This window comes from Microcaecilia unicolor, chromosome 11 (assembly GCF_901765095.1).
Source record: "Microcaecilia unicolor chromosome 11, aMicUni1.1, whole genome shotgun sequence".
In the NCBI taxonomy this organism is placed as follows: Eukaryota; Metazoa; Chordata; class Amphibia; order Gymnophiona; family Siphonopidae; genus Microcaecilia; species Microcaecilia unicolor.
This window is the reverse complement of record NC_044041.1, coordinates 129,910,317-129,931,010: the sequence shown is the minus strand read 5'-3', so window position 1 is coordinate 129,931,010 and position 20,694 is coordinate 129,910,317. Positions and strand designations below refer to the sequence as shown.

Genomic DNA, 20,694 nt, shown 5'->3' with positions numbered 1-20,694 from the left:
ATTTCTGAAGAAAGAGCTTATGGGCTGAGAGGACATACGAGATGTGGAAAGACAGTGGTCCAGGCTGAAAGGAACCTATAAATATGGCTACTGACCTTTAAGTGAGGCGAGTAAATAAAAGTACAAGAAAAAGGAAACTGATAAGGTTCTCTAAGCAACTGCCTGAAATACAGAAACACTGAAGAAGAGGAACACAGAGAGGAATACCGGATGAACCTGAAAGAAGCCAAGAGAGATGTACGTCTGACAAAAGCGGAAGAACAAATGGCTAGAAAGGTAAGGAAGGGAGACGAGAATTTTTTTTAGGTATATTAGTGAAAGGAGCAAGGCTAAAAATGGAATTGTGAGACTGAAAGATGTTGTGAACCGCTATGTGGAGAGTGATGAGAAAAAAAGCAAATGTGCTAACAAATACTTCTGTGTTCACGGAAGAAAATCTTGGAGAAGGACCACGATTGGCTGGCAAAGGTACGTATGAGAATGGAGTGGATATAGCACTATTTACAGAAGAAAGTTTATGAACAGTTAAATTTGAAGGTGGATAAAGCCATGAGACTGGACTGGATCCATCCCAGGATATTGAGGAAGCTCAGAAAGGTTCTGGCGGGTCCATTTAAAGATCAGTGGCATTCCTAGGGGGGCTGACACCCGGGGCGGATCGCCGATGCGCCCCGCACCCTGGGTGCAGCGCCCCCCCCCCCCCCCCGGGCAAAAGGACCCCCCCCCCGGTGCACGCCGGAGGGGGGGGGGTGCCGCACGCCTGTCCACTTCGTTCGTTTCCACGCTCCCTCTGCCCCGGAACAGGAAGTAACCTGTTCCGGGGCAGAGGGAGCACAGAATGAACGTAGTGGACAGGCGCGCGGCACCCCCCCCCCCCCCAGCGGCGTGCACCTGGGGTGGACCGCACCTACCGCCTCCCCCCCCCTTGGTACGCCACTGTTAAAGATTTGTTTAATAAATCCTTGGAGACAGGAGAGATTCTCTGGGATTGGAGAAGAGCGGATGTGGTCCCTCTTCACAAAAGTGGTAACAAAGAAGCTGGAAACTACAGGCTGGTAAACCTCACCTCGGTTATTGGAAAGGTAATGGAAGTGATGCTGAAGGAAAGGATGGTGAATTTCCTGGAATCAATAGGTTTTAAGTTCAGAGACAACATTGTTTTACCAATAGTAAATCATGCCAAATGAATCTGATTGAATTCTTTGACTGGGTGACCAGAGAATTAGATTGAGGACTTGCACTCGATGTAATCTACTTAGATTTCAGCAAAGCCTTTGACACAGTTCCTCATAGAAGGCTCTTGAATAAACTTGACAGGCTGAAGTTAAGACCCAAAGTGGTGAACTGGATTAGGAACTGGTTGACAGACAGACAGATGCCAGAGGGTGGTGGTTAATGGAATTCACTTGGAGAGGGGAAAGGTGAGTAGTGAAGTGCCTCAAGGATCGGTGCTGGGGCTGATTCTGTACAATATATTTGTGAGTGACATTGCCAAAGGGTTAGAAGGTAAGGTTGGCCTTTTTGCGGAGGAGAGAAGGGACAGGGGCTATGTGATACAGGCATTTAAATACTTGAAAGGATTAATATAGAATCAAATATTTTCCAGCGAAGAGAAAACAGTAAAATTAGAGGACATGAATTGAGGTTGCAGGATGGTAGACTTAGGAGTAATGTTAGGAAATTCTTTTTCACGGAGAGGATAGTCGATGCCTGGAATGCCCTCCCAAGGGGTGGGGGGGGGGGTGGAGAAAACAGTGACAGAATTCAAAAAAGGTGTGGGATGAACACAGAGGATCTCTAATTAGAAAATGAATGGTATAAAGAACAAAACTTAAATGGTTGTATGTGTGTTTGCATGTCGAGTGGCACTTAGATGGCCAGGCAGACTTTTACAGTTTGTGTCCCATAATGACAAGACGGATTGCATAGTCTGGAGTGAGCTTCCTCAGGGAAGAGTCCATGTTGAAGCATGTAGTTTACGTGGGATGTGAGGTCTGTTATGAAGCAGTGGGGAGCAGATTTTAGTAGATAACTGGGGCAAGTATCCAATTTGCAGTGGGTCCTCGAGAACCTATTGACCGCTTGGTTGACTGTATCAGCGGAGTGTGGGGAGAAGTTTGTCCAGGATCTGTCTGCTGGGTATTCACCGGGGACTGGGTCCATACAAATCGATGAAGTTTCCGGTGTCGTCGATGTTCTGAGGTAGCGTGTTGCGCAGGTTTACAATTTTTTCATTGAAGTATTTGGCAAGTTTGTCTGCAGATGGGTATCTGTGTTGGTTGTGGTGACCACAGTGGTGTCTAGTTGGCGAGTTGGTACAATTTTTTCGTGTCTTTGTAGTCAGGTCCTAGTTTTGGTTTTGTAGTATGACCTTTTGGCTTGTCTTATTGCTTATTTGTATTTTCTTTGAGTTTGTTTCCATATGTTGAGTGTATGTGCGTCTTTTACTTTTTTCCATGCTCGTTTGTGTTTCCCAGATAGTGTTTTTAATTTTTTCAGTTCATTGTTGAACCATGGTATCGAGATATGCCTACGTGAGGTTCTTATTTGTAAGGGTGCAATTTCGTCTAATATGTTGTTGCATCTTTTATCCCAGTCCGAGAGGTAGTGTGTGGAGACCGTTTGTGCTGTCCAATCATTATTGTACATCCATTGCCAGAATGTTTGGTAGTAGGTCTAGTGATGGGCAGACTACTATAGTCTGTGCCCTAAAAATGGAAAGGACAGATCAAGAATATATATGTTATGTTGCAACATATGCAATGAGTTTTATTTTACTGGGCAAACTGGATGGAGTCTGCAGATCTTTATCTGCCATCATCTACTATGTATGTTACTATGTAATAGAAAACTATATAAAATTATGATGGCAATTGCTTTGCAGGATATTTTTTAAAAGCTGAAAACATCTGGATCTTATTCCAGAAAGATGGACTCCACCTTAACCAGGGAGGAACCAGGCTACTTGTATTAACGTTCAAAAAGGAGATAGAGCAACTTTGAAACTAGAACCTGGGGGAAGGTTGACAATCACTCAAAAGTGCATGGTTCAGAACAATGTATCTTCGAGGGATATCACCAAAACAGGGAAGTTAGAGCATCCCAATAGTGAGAGTGCAATAAAGGCCGTAGTAGACCAGTCACCTTTATTTAAGGAGCAGACAGACTTGAGAGATTGCAAATTAACACGATCATCTACTGAGCAAGTTGTTAATAGGAATAAACTGAAGTGTCTGTTTACAATGCTAGAAGCCTAAAAATAGGATGGGAGAGTTAGAATATATAGCACTAAATGAAAAGGGAGATCTAATAGGCATCCCTGAGACCTGGTGAAAGGAACATAACCAAAGGGACATTGTCATACCAGGTTACAAATTATATTGCAGTGATAGGGTGGATTAAATTGGTGGAGGAATAGTGCTATATATTAAAGAAGGACTTGAATCAAATAGACAAAGTTCTGCAAGACACAAAATACACCTTGAAATTTCTATCCATAAAGATTCCAAGGTGTATTTTGTGTCTTGCAGACAGATGTTGAAATGTTAAACTACAGAAGCTAACAAATTAGGTAACACAATAATAATGGGTGATTTCAATTACGCCAATATTGACTTGATAAATGTAACATTAGGATATGCTAGATGAAATAAAGGATTGCTTTATGGAGCAATGGGTTCAGGAACTAACAAGAAAGGGAGTAATTCTAGATGTAGTCCTTTATGATCCACATGATCTGGTGCAACAGGTAAAGGTGCTGACAATAGTAATCACAGAATGATCAAATTTGATTTAATAACTAGAGTAAGTACACAGTAGAAATCCAGGGGTCCTTTTACTAGGGTGCATTGAAAAATGCCTTGCAGTAGTGTAGGCGCAGGTTTTGGGCAAGCACCAATCCATTTTTCAGCACGCCTGTAAAAAAAGGCCTTTTTAAAATTTTTGCCGAAAATGGACGTGCGGCAAAATGAAAATTACCATGCATCCATTTTGGGTCTGCGACCTTATCGCTAGTCATTCACTTAGCGGCAAAATCTCATGCGTTAACCAGATGGTAATGGCCTACACACGTCAAATGCCACTTGCCGCGCGTCTGATATGCACGTCCGAAAATAAAAATTATTTTTCAGCCACGCATATTGGACATGCGCAAAAATGAAATTACCACAAGAGCCACACAGTAGTCGGGCAGTAACTCCATTTTGGCACGTGTTGGGCACCTGTAGATGCTTATGCGGCTTAGTGAAAGGGCCCCCCAATACGTTAGCATTTAACATTCAAAAAAAAAAAAGACATGATAAAATGAGAAAAATGGTGTTAAAAACAAAAAAAAAACTTACAGGAGCAGCTGCAGAGGTCAAACATTTACATCAAATGTGGATGTTATTTAAAAATACCATACTGGAAGCCCAGACTAGATACATTCTATGTATTAAAAAGGCAGAAGGAAGGCCAAATGACAGCCAGCATGGTTAAAAAGTGAGGTGAAGGAGGCTATTAGAGCTATAAAAAAATCAAAACAAAACATTCTTCAGATAATGGAAGAATGATCCAACTGAAGATAATTGGAAATAGCATAAGTAATGGCAAGTCAAATTCAAAGCACTGATAAGGAAGGCAAAAAGAAAGACTTTGAAGAGAAGCTTGCCTCGAAAAACTGGCATACTTAGGGCCCTGTTTACTAAGCAGCATGGTAGGCATGTTAACATTTTTAGCGCGTGTTAACCATGTACGTGTGTTACACATGTATGTGCCTACAATATCCCTACAGGCGCCTACATGGTTAGTGTATGCACTAAGTGTAGGCGCGCTATAAACACTAACGCACCTTAGTAAACAGGGCCCTAAGTGTATTCGATACCTGGAGTGGATCTTTTTAACATCCCTTTCTCTATACAACAAAATTATTGTTTAGAATTACCAGCATAATCTGTTTTATTACTGTTTTTAAATTCTCTATGAGGAAACTAAGGTGCAGCTAAATTTGAAAACAAGAAAAGTATAAGGGAGGATTCACTATAGGCTGTAAGTAATCAGACGAGCTTGCTTTTTAGTGAGAAACATCGATAAATTTTGGCGCACTTAATTAGCTCTATACATCATGAGCTTCCCCTTTTAAAACTTTCCTTATTTTTCAAAAGATTTTTTGTATATATGTTTCTAAGTGATGTCTTTAAACTTTTTTCAATAAACAAAAATCAAAACAAGTGCCAACTCCCCAATGTACAACTTGTGTATCAGTCTTTGTAAACAATCCAATATCGCCATTATGATTGCAAACCACTAGTGCAGCATCAGATGGATAGGTGAAGAGGAGTGTCAATTTACTCCTGTTTTCCCACTGTTATTTGAAACTTAGTGGTTTGCAATCATAACAAGAAGCTAGTGCAACTTTAGCATACGAGTTATTGAAACAAATTTGTCCAAAGAGTAGATCAATCTAATCGCCATAATCTGCACTATCTGAAGACTTCTTAACGAAGCTTTAGTACAGCCTGAGAAGACTACATTACAACAGTCAATCCTTGATAGTATTACAGATTGAACTACTAATCAAAACATAGGGGCATCAAAACAGGCTAATAGTACTGTCCACCTTGACCCCCAGTATTCGAGATGATTTTTCAAAGGAAAATCTATCTGCTCCAATTGTAAATTGTTGATGGAAAAAAGGATGATCCAGGGACTCCAACCATAAGAACTTGGCCTTTCCCTTATTTAATTTCAACCTGTGTAATGCAATCCAATTCTCAATCAGATTAAAACAGAAAAATATTCCCTCAAGAGTTTTGGACCAATTATCAAATACAGGACAAAGGACTGAAATGTCATCAGAATATACAAAGAAATGCAAATAAGCTTGCTCCAGAAGCACTCCCAAGAACTGTAACAAAATATTGAACAATGTAGGCAACGGGAGGAACCCTGTGGTACCCCACAGGGAGTCCTTCAGACTTCAAACGTAATACCATTTCCCTTTACACAATATGATCGACTAGTTAGAAAACCTTGACACCATTGTAAAACAGCACCATGGATTCCAAAGTTGCTCAAACAGCACCATGGATTCCAAAGTTGCTCAATGTTAACATCAAAAGCTCATGGTCCACAAAGTCAAATATACATGAAAGATCAAATTGAAACAATATAGCACACTTTCCCTGACTTATCAAAGTCTTCCCTAAAGCTACAATAGAGCTGACCACTGTTTCAGTACTGAAGTGTTTCTGAAACCCAGATTGAGGACTATGTAAAACATCAAACCTATCCAAATATTTCTCAAGTTGCTGGCTAGCCAGCCTATCCATTAATTTAGTAATAAGTGGAATAGAGGCTATAGATTTATAATTACTAACCTCTCATAGATCACCATTTGAAATTTTAGGAATTGGGGTCAAAACTATGTTTCCCCCATTTGATGGAAAAACTCCTTCCCGAAACTGTGTATTGAACCACTGAGCTAATAATTGATGAAAAAGCGGTGGAGTTATGCATGAGATACGAAGAACACATATCTAAACAGCAAGATGACTTAGCATATTTTGACAGGGCTTTCCCTGAATTATGTACAGTAATTTCCTCAAATTGTGTCCCAAGCCTATCTACTAGAATAGCAAAACCAAATACGTTATCACACCTTCTGTATGTGAAGGCAGTTGCAATCTAATTTTGTTCACCTTTGCTTTAAAACACAGAGCCAAATCTTTAATGATGGAACCTGCAAATAAGTAGGCCTTATTATATCCTCATGATTAATGAAGGAGTCAAGTAAATTATGCAGGGGATCTTTTACAAAGGCGTGCTAAGTTCTGGCACGCCTAAAAGTAGACACCCATATGGGTGTCTCTAGCATTTAGCACGTGCTTATTTTTAGAATGTGCTAAAAACGCTAGCACGCCTTTGTAAAGGACCCCCGGGGGGGAGGGTGCAGCGGCGACCCACTCCAGGTGGTGAACAGGCTAGGAACACCACTGGGGTATACATTCCAGAGTACTGACAGAACTAAAAAATATATAATTTGTAACATCTTTAAAATCAAGTATGGTACCAGAAGATTGGTGGGTGGCCAATGTAACACCAGTTTTTAAAAGGGGTTCTAGAGGTGACCCAAGAAATTATAGACCAGTGAGCCTGACATCAGTACTGGGCAAAATGGGACAGGCTATTACAAAGAACAAAATTACTGAACATATTGTATGTATAGGCATGGATTAATTAGACATGGAAGCATATTTTCAAAACACTTAGACTTACAAAGTTCTATACTAACCAACATGGATTTAGCCAAGGGAAATTTTGCCTCACCAATAAACGCGTGGATAAAGGGGAGCCAGCTGATACTGAGTATCTGAATTTTCAGAAGGAATTTTACAAAGCACCTCATGAACAGCTCCTGGGGAAATTAAAAGGGCTTAGGACAGGAGGCAGTGTCCTATCGTGGATTAAGAACTGGTTAAAAGATAGAAAACAGAGAGAAGGGTTAAATGGTCAATATTCTCAATGGAGAAGGGTGGGATCCGTGCTGGGACCGCTGCTTTTTAACATATTTATAAATGACCTGGAAACATGAATAATAAGTAAGGTGATCAAATCTGCTAATGACACACAGTTATTCAAAGTTGTTAAATTACAGGAGGATTGTGAAAAATTGCAAGAGGACCTTATAAGACTGGGAGACTGGATATCCAAATGGCAGGGAAAGATGACACCTTAGTACAGTGTTCTTCACTGCAAGACCCAGGAGCTAATAATGGCCCCCATCAACCACAAATGTGGTCTCCAGACTTTTTCCTATTACAGATTTTATTTATTATCAAATTTATATCCTGCACCGTCCAAAGCTCTAGGTGGGTTACAAAAAAAAAAAAACCATATATAGTAATTAAACAATACAAAAATACATACAATATAAATCATGTAATTCTCCCCTAGATACAAACATACTAAATATCATAATCAGAACTAAATCAGATTTACTCAAAGTCTAACAGCAAAATCAAAAAAACATACTGATTACGAAAACATCTATGGATCCCCAAGTCCAAGCATACTATCGCCCAATTTCTAATTTATGTTTCTTGTCCAAACTTTTGGAAAAAATAGTTCATCTCCAAGTTTCAACTTTTATGGACAAAACGATTGCACTTCATCCTAAACAGTCTGGGTTTAGGTCTCATTTCAGTACAGAAATGGTATTAGCCGCTTTAATTAGTGAAATCTATTCTCATCTTGACAAGCACAATGTGGTTCTTGCTGTTTCACTTGATCTGTAGTTGATCACTGCCTTCTACTTTCCTGTCCTGAGGCTTTAGGTGTGCCGGGTACTGTTCTTACATAGTTTACTTCTTTCTTAGCAGACCACTCATTTCAGGTTCAAATGGCATCTTCCTCTTCTACTTCTACTTCTCACCTTCTTGGCTGTGGGGTTCCACATGGATCAATTCTCTCTTTCCAGAGTACTGAGTCCTCTAGCAACTCATATCCAATCTTCAGGGGTCTCCTTTCACTTTTACGCAGACAATATCTTGTTAATTTACCCTACTAATCCAACTTCACCATTCATTCAACCTTTACAAGACTATTTTACTCTCATTTCAGATTGGCTGCATTCTCACAGACTAGTTCTCAATAAGGATAAGACAGTAGCACACTGGTTCACTGGTTTCTCCCTCCTCTTTCTCTTTGACTCTTTTTGGACACTCTCCCCATTATCTTGGCATTATACTAGATTTACAACTTAGTTTTTCACAGCAGATTTTTGGGTTATGTAAAACAGGTTTCTTTATTCTTCATCAGCTCCGTTCGGTTCGTAGGTTCTTTGATCATGATACTTTTTATCCCTTGATACTTTCTCTTTTTGTCACTAGGCTTGATTATTGTAACATTGCTTACCTTGGTTGTTCAGGCTCTTCAAAATACTGCTATCAAACTGCTCCATCATGCCCAGAAATATGACCATGTCTCCCCTCTCATTATCAAGTCCCATTGGCTCCCGGTTGGCAAACGGATTATTTTAGAGACTCTCATTCTTGCTTTTAAGGCGTATTGTTTAGGTAATCCCTTATCCCTATCTAATCTCACTATTCCCTATTCCCCTGCATGTCTGCTTCGCTCAATCAATGATCACCGTTTATATCTCCCCAGTCCCCATTTTGCCCAACTGGAATTAACCCGGCATTGGGCTTTATTTTTTGCAGCCCCTTTCCTTTGGAATTCAATGCCACTCTCTATTTATGCTGAACTGTCATTTAAAAAGTTTAAAGTAGCCCTTAAAAACCTGGTTGTTTCATCAAGTATCTGATTCTACTTGAGCTTTAGCTATCTTCCACCTGGTTCCTGCAATATCCCCTCTCCCCTCCCCTTTCTATTCCTCACGCTTTTCACAGCAGATTTCTGGGTTATGTAAAACAGGTTTCTTTATTCTTTGTCAGCTCCATTTAGAATGACTCCTAAATTACGTATCTTATGAACTCTCTCAATTTTCACGTCATCTATCATAAAAAATGAGGGATGTGAGACCCAACATGATTAGACAGCAATAAAGTCTGGGTTTTTAACATATTGAGCTTCAGATTGCCCCTTAACAACTGATTAATCATATTCAAACAGAGACATCTGTACTAACTGAATTCTCTATTCTCAATAAGAATTGGATATCGTCGGCATATATTCAAAAAGAAACATCTAATTTATTAACAACTTGCAAAGTGGGAGCAAGAAGGTATTACAGCAAAGGTGACTAAGAATAGCCAATGAGAGATCACAAATACCAATTGATTGCATTTGATTCAGGAGAATAGCATTACTTATGGTATCAAACATAGCTGAAATGTCTAGGCTCACCAGAAAAAAAATGAAACCATGATCAAATTCATCTCTAATATTATCCAAGAACGATAAAAACAATGCCTCAGTATCATGCAAAGTATGAAACCAAACTGATTTACATCAAGAATATCTTCAGTCTCTAAAAATTCAACCAACTGATCATAAACAACTCATTCAAGGACACATCTCTTCAACAAAGCCTACAAGAAGAACCCTTGACGACACAAATCACCACCCAACCCACCCAAGTATTAAAATACACACCTCTTACACCACCCTAACACTTCCTTCTCTAATCCCTTATACATCTTCTGCTTACTACCGATTGTATCTAAGATCCTGTCATGACTATATCATAACAACACTCTGTAAGCCACAGTGAGCCTGCAAATAGGTGGGATAATGTGGGGTACAAATGCAATAAATAATAATAATAAACAACTCATTCAAGGACCTTTGGCCTATAATTCTCAACCTGATTTACCTCAGACATCTGAGATTTCAATAAAGGTTTAACAACCGCCGCCCTTTTTAAAGAATAAGGGACAGATCCTTCAGTCAAGGATGTGTTAATGATATAAACAAACTTGTCAGCAACTACATATTTAATGGCTTTCAATACTGATGGAGAACAATGATCAAGCATGCAATAAGAATTTTTTATGTTAACAAACTTGAAGAATTTGCTCAGCAGAGACAGACTGAAAACTACTCAACTGAGGCTCAGCAATCAATGCAGATGTAATTTCGAGTGGTAATAAGCTCTGATCAAATTGCATAATTATATGAGCCACTTTTATCCAAAAAAATTACAGCAAAATCTTGACTACTGAAAGATGAATCACATGATACATTAGATTTTCCTGCAGCAGCCAGTCTGGATACAACCTGAAACAATTCCTTACAATGTTTGGCACTTTTTCTTGGCATTTCACTCCACATCAGGAACGTTTTTTTCCTGTATTGAGTGGACTTTTACTGTACTATTATTTAGTGTGCAACAACCTATGCATTGAGTGTTGCTTGGTTGAATTGACTCCTGAGGCAGGCGTCAGTTTACGCCACAACACGGCCCGTGTCGGGTTATTAATAAAGCACACTTATTCCATTCTTGAGAGCCACTTGTGCTTTTTTCTAGACTGCTTAGATTGGTTCAGAGCAGATTCAATAATATTTTTAGCATTCAATACCAAAGTTTCAGATTATTTTCCTCTAAAGTAAATCTAGATGGATATTTTCTCCATCGTCCCTCAGATTGTCCCAACTCAGATTTTTGAGCTTTAGTTTCTGCTGTAAACCAGAGAGCTTTATCTGATCTCCTAAACTCATTAATATTTTCAACTTTAATGCTAATAAATAGAAATAAAACAAAACACAGAAAAGAAAATAAGATGACACCTTTTTAATTAGACTAACTTAATACAGTTTTTGATTAGCTTTCAAAGGTAACCCTTCTTCTTCAACGTTAATGCAAAATTGAGGAACTTTGTTGCATCCCAGCATCAGGTCCCTAGCCCTCAAAGCCTGGATATTAAAAGGTAACCATTGGTTGTCTGATTCTGCCTGACAATGTATCTCAAGTTCTTCTGTCTTCTAGGAGACAATCCATTAGAAAGTCTTATAACTTCAAGTGGAAGAGGTCTGTTGTTTAGAGTGTCAGAAGATCTGTAGATCCTTATTCCTGTCCCACATAAAAACTGCTTGAATATCTTCTACATCTTTTGGACTCAGACTTAAAAATCAACTGTGTCAGGGTTCACCTTACTGCAACTGGTGCATATCACCACTACGTAGAAGGTAAACATGTCTCGCTACAGCCTCTAGTTGTATGTGTGGGATTTATCTCTACTGAAGCCTCCAAAAACCTCCACTCTGTCTTGTGTACCCGAGCTCCTTATCCTCCTCCTGTTCTTGGTGATGGTCACTTTGGCACCTTGGAGTCAGTGAATTCCAAGCCTTAGATCCATTCTATATGAAGTTTTTCAACAATAGGGTGGGTCTGTGCACACATCAAAGTTCCTGCCTAAGATGGTTTCAGATTTCCACCATTAACAAGTCAAGTCAATCTTCCTACCAACATTTTTCACTGGCTTCATGCCTATAACATTAGACATGCTTTGCACATTCTATATTGCAAAAGAGCCTTGGTCTTCTATTTAGAGAAGGCTAAATTCCTCAGATAGTCCACCTAGCTCAACAAACCTGGGATTGCCTTTGCCAAATGCAAATTATCTAATTGGTTAGTGAACTTGCATCTCTTTCGTTTATGTCCATGGAGGCCCAAACCTAAGGACTCATGTCAGCCCACTTAGTTGGCCTGAATGATAGAGATCTGAAAGTCTGACATGAATTTTGGTCCACAGATTCACATCTCATTGTTTGGAAAGGGATTTCCAACAAGACAGTAAGTTTGGTCAATCTGTCTGCACAACTTCAGGTTGGGACTGAATTTTTATAATTTCCAGGTTGCCAAAAAAAACAAACTGAAAAAAGACTGTTGCCAACAGAAGCAGGTTGCCATCGGTCCATTAGCAGACTATTTTTCTGCCTTTCCCTTTTTTGTTAAGGGCAATGTGTAGCTAGGGAGTCCTATTTGTGAGGACTTACTAACCATATTATCTGCCTCCCCTTATAAATGTGTTCCACTCAGTGGCGATCCTAGCCGGCATGACACCCGGGGCGGAGCGCCGATGCGCCCCCCCCCCCCCGGGTGCAGCGCGGCCCCCCCCCCCCCCCGGCGAAATGACACCCCCCCCGGGTGCACGCCGCTGGAGGGGGGGTGCCGCGGCGCGCGCCTGTCAGCTGACTTCGCTGACTTCGCTAACTTCGCTGCAGCTCCCTCTGCTCCGGAACAGGAAGTAACCTGTTCCGGGGCAGAGGGAGCTGCAGCGAAGTTAGCGAAGTCAGCGAACTCAGCTGACAGTCGTGCGCCGCGGCACCCCCCCAGCGGCGTGCACACGGGGCGGACCCCCCCCCCTTTGGTACGCCACTGGTTCCACTACTAAGCTACATAGAAAACTGAGGTGGTCCTATGTGATACTGCAATGTGGGAAGCTAGATGAAACTTTGCCATGGTGGACTTCTTCAGATGACATCATTTTGTGAAAATTTCTGTCTATGTAAAATACCTGTTATATGTAAAAACTTTCAGGGGTAGCCATGTTAGTCTGGTGTAACAAAAACAAAAGGCAGGTGCTAACTTATATATTTAACCAATTTGTTGAGGAATGAGCTTTCAAGGATGTAAGCCTTAATAAAGTAGTTAGTCTATAAGATGTTCTCTAAGGAAGTAGGCTCTTTTCCTTGAAAACCTGTTTCTTAATAAATTGGGCACTCTATAAGGTGTCACCTGCCTCTGTCATTTTTGTTACAGGTAAGTAACTTTGCTTTTATTCTGAATGAGGCTGTATATACGGCTGTATTCTGGAGAGGGAGAAAGGACTGTATAAATGCCATTCATATTACAGCAGGCATTTCTACTGATGAAAGTGATATAATATGGCCAGAGAGAGTCCAGTAATATCCTTCTGATCCTGTAAGCTTCCAACTCAATCAGAAAAAGGCTTCTGTTGGGGTTATGGTCCAAGAAGCCTTTTTGCTACCCATATTTTTCCTTCCATTTTAACCCCCCTCTTGGCTAGCCCAGCCATCTCAGCGACAGCCAGTGGCTAAAGACCACAGCATCTTCTGGAACCCAATATTTAGCCATCCTGACTCTAGCTGTACCATAGTCAAGACTCCTTTCCTTTCCCCCCAGAGGCTCTGAGCACTTCTTCTGTAGCATCCCCAGCCCAGGGAGCTAAAAATGAGGGGGGGGGGAACCAAAAGGTTTGCTGTGCAGCTTTATAGGTAAATATATTTATTAATTTCAAGATATAGAAGAAAACATGAAAAGAAAAATAAAGAAATATAGCAAACACCAATATACCCATCCAACACCCACCCCCTCAGCCCTATACCCAAACCCACCCCTAAATTCTTTGCTAGGCAGTTTTAATGTTGCCTCCAGCAGTCAAATCTGGGCCTAGTTTTATTCCCATTGATTACATTCACTAGCTTCCTGGAGTGAAGGGAGGGTGGGAAGGGAAATGGAACCACTTTGGCAAAACTAATTAGCATTGTCTCAGAGCCCTTTGCTCCCTGCCAGCCTTACCCTTATGTAGAAGTCTCCCTGCTCATTGCCAGAGCGGATCTGGAAGGAATTGTAAGCCCCTGGGTAGATACTGGTAGCCTGGATTTGGAAGACATCAGAGGGCACAGTCCGATCTGCTGTGATGCTCATGTAACGATGCACAATGGAGGATGGCTGGTCTCGGCAGAGGGGGTTACTGCTTGGGCACAAACAGCGGCTGAAGGGAAAGAATAAGAAAGTGAACTCCTTCAGGGCCTGTGCTTGGGGTGGCATTAGCTGCAAGGCATTCCAAGGGAGGGGGAGGTAGTGCATCCACTAATGGCCAGACTTGAAAGAAGCCAATCAAAGCACCATATCTCCTTGTTGCGTGAGCCTGCTAGTCCAGTACTGAGACCTCCCACCACAATTCTGCCAGTATACCTCACTTCTGCCCTGCAATAACCTGTTATTCCAGTACTGAGATCTCTCACCACAGCTCTGCCAGTGCACCTGTCTCACTCCACACTAATCTCATGCCCGATTCACCCTCCCTCCACCCATTGCATTTGTCTCTGGAGTACTTTGCGTTGATACAGTGGAAAAAGCATGTCAACTCACTTCTCAGACATTTGTATATAGGGCTCTTGGCACTGGTTCTTCTCCACACAGCGATACCCACCATGAAAGTTGATGCAATTCTGGGACTCACTGCACTGGTGAGTCCCCATCTCGCACTCGTTGATATCTGACGGGGAAAGGAGCATAAGTGAGTGGGTTCCAATATAGCATACAGCAGAACATAAGATGGGCTATACTGGGTCAAACCAAGGAGCTCATTTTTGAAGCATATGGATGTCTCAAAATGCCCAAATGGACAGCCATGTGCTTGAAACGTTGAAATTCTGATTTTGGAAAGGCAGAAAAGGTGCATTCAACACTGCAGTACATCCAAATGGCAAGGGGGTGAGTTGTAGGGATGTTTTGGGAGGGACCAGGAAAGGCCTATAAATCAGGACATACAACAGCGATTACCGAATGAAAAGAAATGCCCAAGCCTAAAAAGAAGTATGTCCTAACTTAGACCTGTTTCAGTCACATCCAGGGTATAAAAAGATGCTTTGATTGAGCAGCTGACCACTAGAGGGATTAAGGCATGATACCTCAGTAATCCCCCGGTCCCTCCCTCTTGCCTGAAAGTGAAACTGAAAGGGGACACCAGGTTCTATTACAGCTTCAATTATTATGGGCATTCTTAGCAAAGCAGGAAACAAGTCTAAGGAGCAGCCTAGTGGTTAGTGCAGTGGACTTTAAACCAAGGGACCCAAGTTCATGAGCCCTTCAGAAACAGAAAAATACTTACTGTACCTAAATATGTAAGCCACCTGCAAGCTTGAAGGCTACTTGAAGTGGTGTACATTCAGGTACAGTAGGTATTGTTCTGTTCCTGGAGGACTCACAATCTATATAAATAATTCTCACCTCCAACGTTCTGAAGCTCACTGTGTGGCACGGAAACACTGAAGCCCTGTACTGTTGGTAGGCTCATATACTCGCCCTCAGCCACACCCCATCCAGACATAATTCACAACGTTCTAATGAAGCCGGAAGCTGCAAAGTCTCCAACTTCTGTGCTGGTGTAGATCGCTGTTCCCCCATGAGTGTGTGCCCTGCCCTCGCGTCATAACGTTATGACGTCGAGGGCGGAGCACTGACAGTCACAGAATGGGCTGCAGTGTAGCTCCGCCCTCGCGCCAAAACACGATGACGTCGAAGGCGGGGCAGGGAAGGCACGAGTCACAAAGAAGGTCCAATGAATGCTAAACCACAGAAAACCGCGAGCCAGGCAAGGGGAGGAGTAGGGAAACACGTGGAGCATGTTTCCCTACTCCTCCCCCTGTCTAGGACTCAGCTGTCAGTGCCCCCTCCTCTGCGCATTACTCAAGCCCCTCCCCCCAAGCACATAGTGTTCCCCCATAAGTGTCTGCCCCGCCTTCGTCATGACGTCGTCCATCCCTTTCCACAACAAGGACGCCTTCTCCTCGCTGCCTGAAGTGATTGGTGACGATCTGTCAAATCTACCTCCCCTCTGCCCACTCTAATAACATCCAGTAACTGAAAATATTTATTTCCCACACCCACGTGGTCGTACCAGACCTCCGACGGAGCCACGGTCCCAGGCAACACACAACGTTGCAGGTGAGAAGTACTGATAGTGCTGGCGCCACAAACGCCCCCTCCCCCCTTCTGTCGTTCAAGGACCCCCCTCCCACTCCCCCCCTCTCTGGCCCTCCCCTTCGTAACAGCCGGCTACTTAAAACTGTTTACCTTCTGCACGCAGGGACGCCGCTTCAGACAGCCTCCTCTTTCGCTTCAGTTTCGGCTGTTCCTGTGGTCCCGCCCTTGAGGGCTGGACCACAGGAACAGCTAAAACGCAAGCGAAAGAGAAAGCTGTGTGAAGCGGCGTTCCTGTGTGCAGGAGGTACAAACTTTTCAGCAACAGCCGGCTCTTACGAGGAGGAACCAGAGAGGTGAGGAGGGGGGGTCCTGAAACTACATAGGGGGGGGTCCTGAAACGACACGGGGGAGGGAGGGGGATTCCTGGAAATGCACTGGAAGGGGAGGGGTGGGTTCTGCAACTGCAAGGGGAGGGGGGTCCTGGAACTCGGACGGGGGGGAGGGGGGAGGTGGAGCGGGAGGGGGAGAGGGGGTCCAGGAACTCGGATAGGGGTGGAAGGGGGGAGGGGAAACGGGGTTCTGCAAACTCTCGGTCTCATACACTCTCGGTCTCACACACATACTCTCACACTCACTCTCTGTGAAACACACTCTCACTGTCTCATATATGCACTCGCACACACTCTCATTCTGACACACACACACACTCTCACAGACACACTTGCACCCAGTCTCATTCTCTCTCTGTCACACACACACACACTCGCACAGTCACTCTCACACACACACTCTGAGGAAAACCTTGCTAGCGCCCGTTTCATTTGAGTCAGAAACGGGCCTTTTTTACTAGTTACAAAATAAAACAGTTAAAGTGGGATGTGCCCCTGGGTTCCTTGGTTTACAGTCCACTGCACTAATCACTAGGCCACTCCTATGCTCTGCACAGATGTCTGTGTGTCCATTCTTCTAAGAATGCTGCCAGACAGACCTCCTTGTCCCTGCTACTTTGCCATTCATATGTTGGATGTTGAACTTGCTATCCTGTCCTTAATTGGAGCTCTTTTCTACTTCATATTTTAGCCTGTACACTGCTCTGCTCGTCAGTTGAGAGGTATAGTGAATTTTAATAAACTATCTTTATTTATTTATTGTATTTGTATCCCACATTTTCCCACCTCTTTGCAGGCTCAATGTGGCTTACATTATGCCGTAATGGCGGACGCCATTACCAAAAGGAGAGATACAGAATATTATTGCATTTAAAGTAGAGAAATATAACAAATTAGAAATAAAAAGGTATATAAATCATTTCAGGTGTAAGAGAACTAGGGTAATATGAAACATTCAATAAAGTCATTTTGATTATAGTAAACAATTAGTAAGAGATCATAGATAACTTGTTCAGGTAAAAGTTTTGGTGTCAATTCAATTATGAAGGACCTTTGTGATAAGTTTCATTAAATAGGTTGGTCTTTAGTAGTTTCCGGAAGGTTACCATATCTTGCGTTGTTTTTATGGCACTTGGTAATGCATTCCATGCTTGCATACAGGCGTAGGAGAAGCTAGATGCATATATTGATTTATATTTAAGTCCTTTGCAATTGGGGTAGTGGAGGTACAAAAAAAGTACGTGATGATCTTTTTGTGTTCCTTGCTGGTAAGTCTATGAGGTCAAACATATATATCGGGGCCTCGCCATGAATAATTTTATGAACCAGGGTACAGGTTTTGAACGTAATTCAGTCTTTTAGTGGGAGCCAGTGTAATTTTTCTCTGAGGGACTTGGCGCTTTCGTATTTCATTTTTCCAAATATAGTCTGGCTGCAGTATTCTGGGCCATCCAGAGTTTCTTAATGATTTGTGTTTTGCAGTTGGCGTAGGTGGAATTACAATAGTCCAAATGACTTAACACCATTGACTGCACCAGATTGCAGAATACCTCTCTTGGGAAGAATAGTTTAATTCTTTTGAGTTTCCACATTGTGTGGAACATTCTCTTTGTTACATTTTTTGCATGACTTTCTAGTGTGAAACTGATCAGTTGTGACTCCTAGAAGTTTCAGAGTATCCAAAACAGGAAGAGTAAAGTTTGGGGTATTTATGTTGGTATACTTAATCTTGTTATATTGTGATGAGATAAGGCATTGTGTCTTTTCTGCATTAAGCTTCAGTTGGAAAGCATCCACCCACGTGTTCATTATTTGGAAGCTATGATTATTTTGTAAACTATAAACTATGTTTCAGTTTTGAATAGGAAATCCTGACATATTTTCTGTGGAAAATATATGCGAGACGGATATATTTTGGACATTATGAGCTGGACGTCTCCATTGTGACTTGGACTTCCTGTTGAAAATGCCCCTTCACAATTTCAGCATACTGTCTCAAGCAGTGGCTGTTTCAAATCACAAGCACTCATCAGCGTCTGAAAGAGTGAATCCATTCCTTGTTCTTCACACCCAGAGATAAACAGCAGAGAAAGGTCAAAATAGTCATACAGTTCACCCAGCACTCGGCCCCGTCCAACTTTAACCACCACCTCCAGGAATCTCCAGGCCATTGACCCCCCCCCCCCCCCACCTTATCCTCTAGCATCTGTAATCTCCTCCCATCCATCATGTCCTCCGAGACTGTCGACAAAGCAGTCTCCGCTTACAATGCCGCACTCTCCTCTGCTCTGGACACCCTCACACCTTCCACCTCCCGTCCCACAAAGCGTACTATTCCTCAGCCTTGGCTGACCCCTTGCATCCGCTATCTTCGTTCCTACACCCGATCTGCTGAACGTCTCTGGAGGAAATCCCGCACCCATTCAGATTTTCTTCACTACAAATTCATGCTATCCTCCTTCCACTCCTCCCTATTCCTTGCTAAACAGGACTATTACACCCAACTGACCAACTCTCTCAGCTCCAATCCTCCTCGTCTCTTCGCCACCCTTAACTCTCTCCTCAAGGTGCCCCCCGCTCCCACTCCCCCCTCACTCTCTCCTCAATCACTGGCTGATTACTTCCGCGACAAGGTGCAAAAGATCAACCATGAGTTCACTAACAAGCCATCACCTCCTCTTCACCCACTAACCCTCTCCCTCAACCAACTAACCCAGGCCTCCTTCTCCTCCTTTTCCTGAGATCACCGAGGATGAAACCTCCCGCCTTCTTTCCTCCTCGAAATGCACCACCTGTTCCTCTGATCCCATCTCCACCAACCTACTTAGCACCATTGCCCATACTGTCAACCCCTCCATCTGTCGCATCCTTAACCTCTCTCTCCACCGCAACTGTCCCTGACACCTTCAAGCACGCCGTAGTCACACCTCTCCTCAAAAAACCTTCACGACCCTACCTGCCCCTCCAACTATCGCCCCATCTCTCTCTTACCCTTCCTCTCCAAAATAGAGCGCGCCGTTCACAGCCGCTGCCTCGATTTTCTCTCCTCTCATGCCATCCTCGATCCACTCCAATCCGGCTTTTGCCCTCTCCACTCGACAGAAACAGCACTCTCTAAAGTCTGCTGTGACCTGCTCCTGGCCAAATCCAGAGGCCACTACTCCATCCTCATCCTCCTCGATCTTTCCGCCGCTTTTGACACTGTCAATCACGATTTACTTCTTGCCACTCTGGCCTCATTTGGGTTCCAGGGCTCTGTCCTCTCCTGGTTCTCTTCCTATCTCTCCCACCGCACCTTCAGGGTATACTCTCATGGATCTTCCTCCACTCCCATCCCGCTGTTGGAGTTCCCCAGGGATCTGTCCTTGGACCCCTTCTCTTCTCTATCTACACCTCTTCTCTAGGCTCACTAATCTCATCTCATCTCATGGTTTCCAGTATCATCTTTATGCTGATGACACCCAGCTCTCTCTCTCCACACCAGACATCACAGCAGAGACCCAGGCCAAGGTATCGGCCTGCCTATCCGACATTGCTGCCTGGATGTCCAACCGCCACCTGAAGCTGAACATGTCCAAGACCGAGCTCATCGTCTTTCCACCTAAACCCACTTCTCCTCTTCCTCCACTCTCTATCTCGGTTGATGGCACCCTCATCCTCCCCGTCTCTTCTGCCCACAACCTCGGAGTCATCTTCGACTCCTCCCTCTCCTTCTCTGCGCATATCCAGCAGACTGCCAAAACCTGTCGCTTCTTCCTCTTCAACATCAACAAAATTCGCCCTTTCCTCACTGAGCACACCACCCGAACCCTCGTCCACGCCCTCATTACCTCTCGCCTCGACTACTGCAACCTACTCCTCACTGGCCTCCCACTCAGCCATCTATCCCCCCTTCAATCCGTTCAGAACTCTGCCGCACGTCTTATATTCCGCCAAAACCGTTATTCTCATATCACCCCTCTCCTCAGGACACTGCACTGGCTTCCGATCAGATACCGCATACAATTCAAGCTTCTCCTCCTTACTTACAAATGCACTCACTCTGCTGCTCCTCACTACCTCTCTACCCTCATCTCCCCCCTACGTTCCTGCCCGTAACCTCCGCTCACATGACAAATCCCTCCTCTCAGTACCCTTCTCCACCACTGCCAACTCCAGGCTCCGCCCATTTTACCTTGCCTCACCCTATGC

At 43.2% G+C, this 20,694-nt stretch overlaps 1 protein-coding gene across 1 annotated transcript in view; it reads right to left on the bottom strand.

The window, feature by feature from the left end:
* The window catches only part of EFEMP2 (EGF containing fibulin extracellular matrix protein 2), a 138,502-nt gene that overhangs the window by 3,910 nt on the left and 113,898 nt on the right, over window positions 1-20,694 (bottom strand). Inside the window, 2 exon segments of the mRNA XM_030219141.1 lie at window positions 13,982-14,177; window positions 14,558-14,684. Of these exon segments, the coding sequence (XP_030075001.1) occupies window positions 13,982-14,177; window positions 14,558-14,684 (323 nt within the window).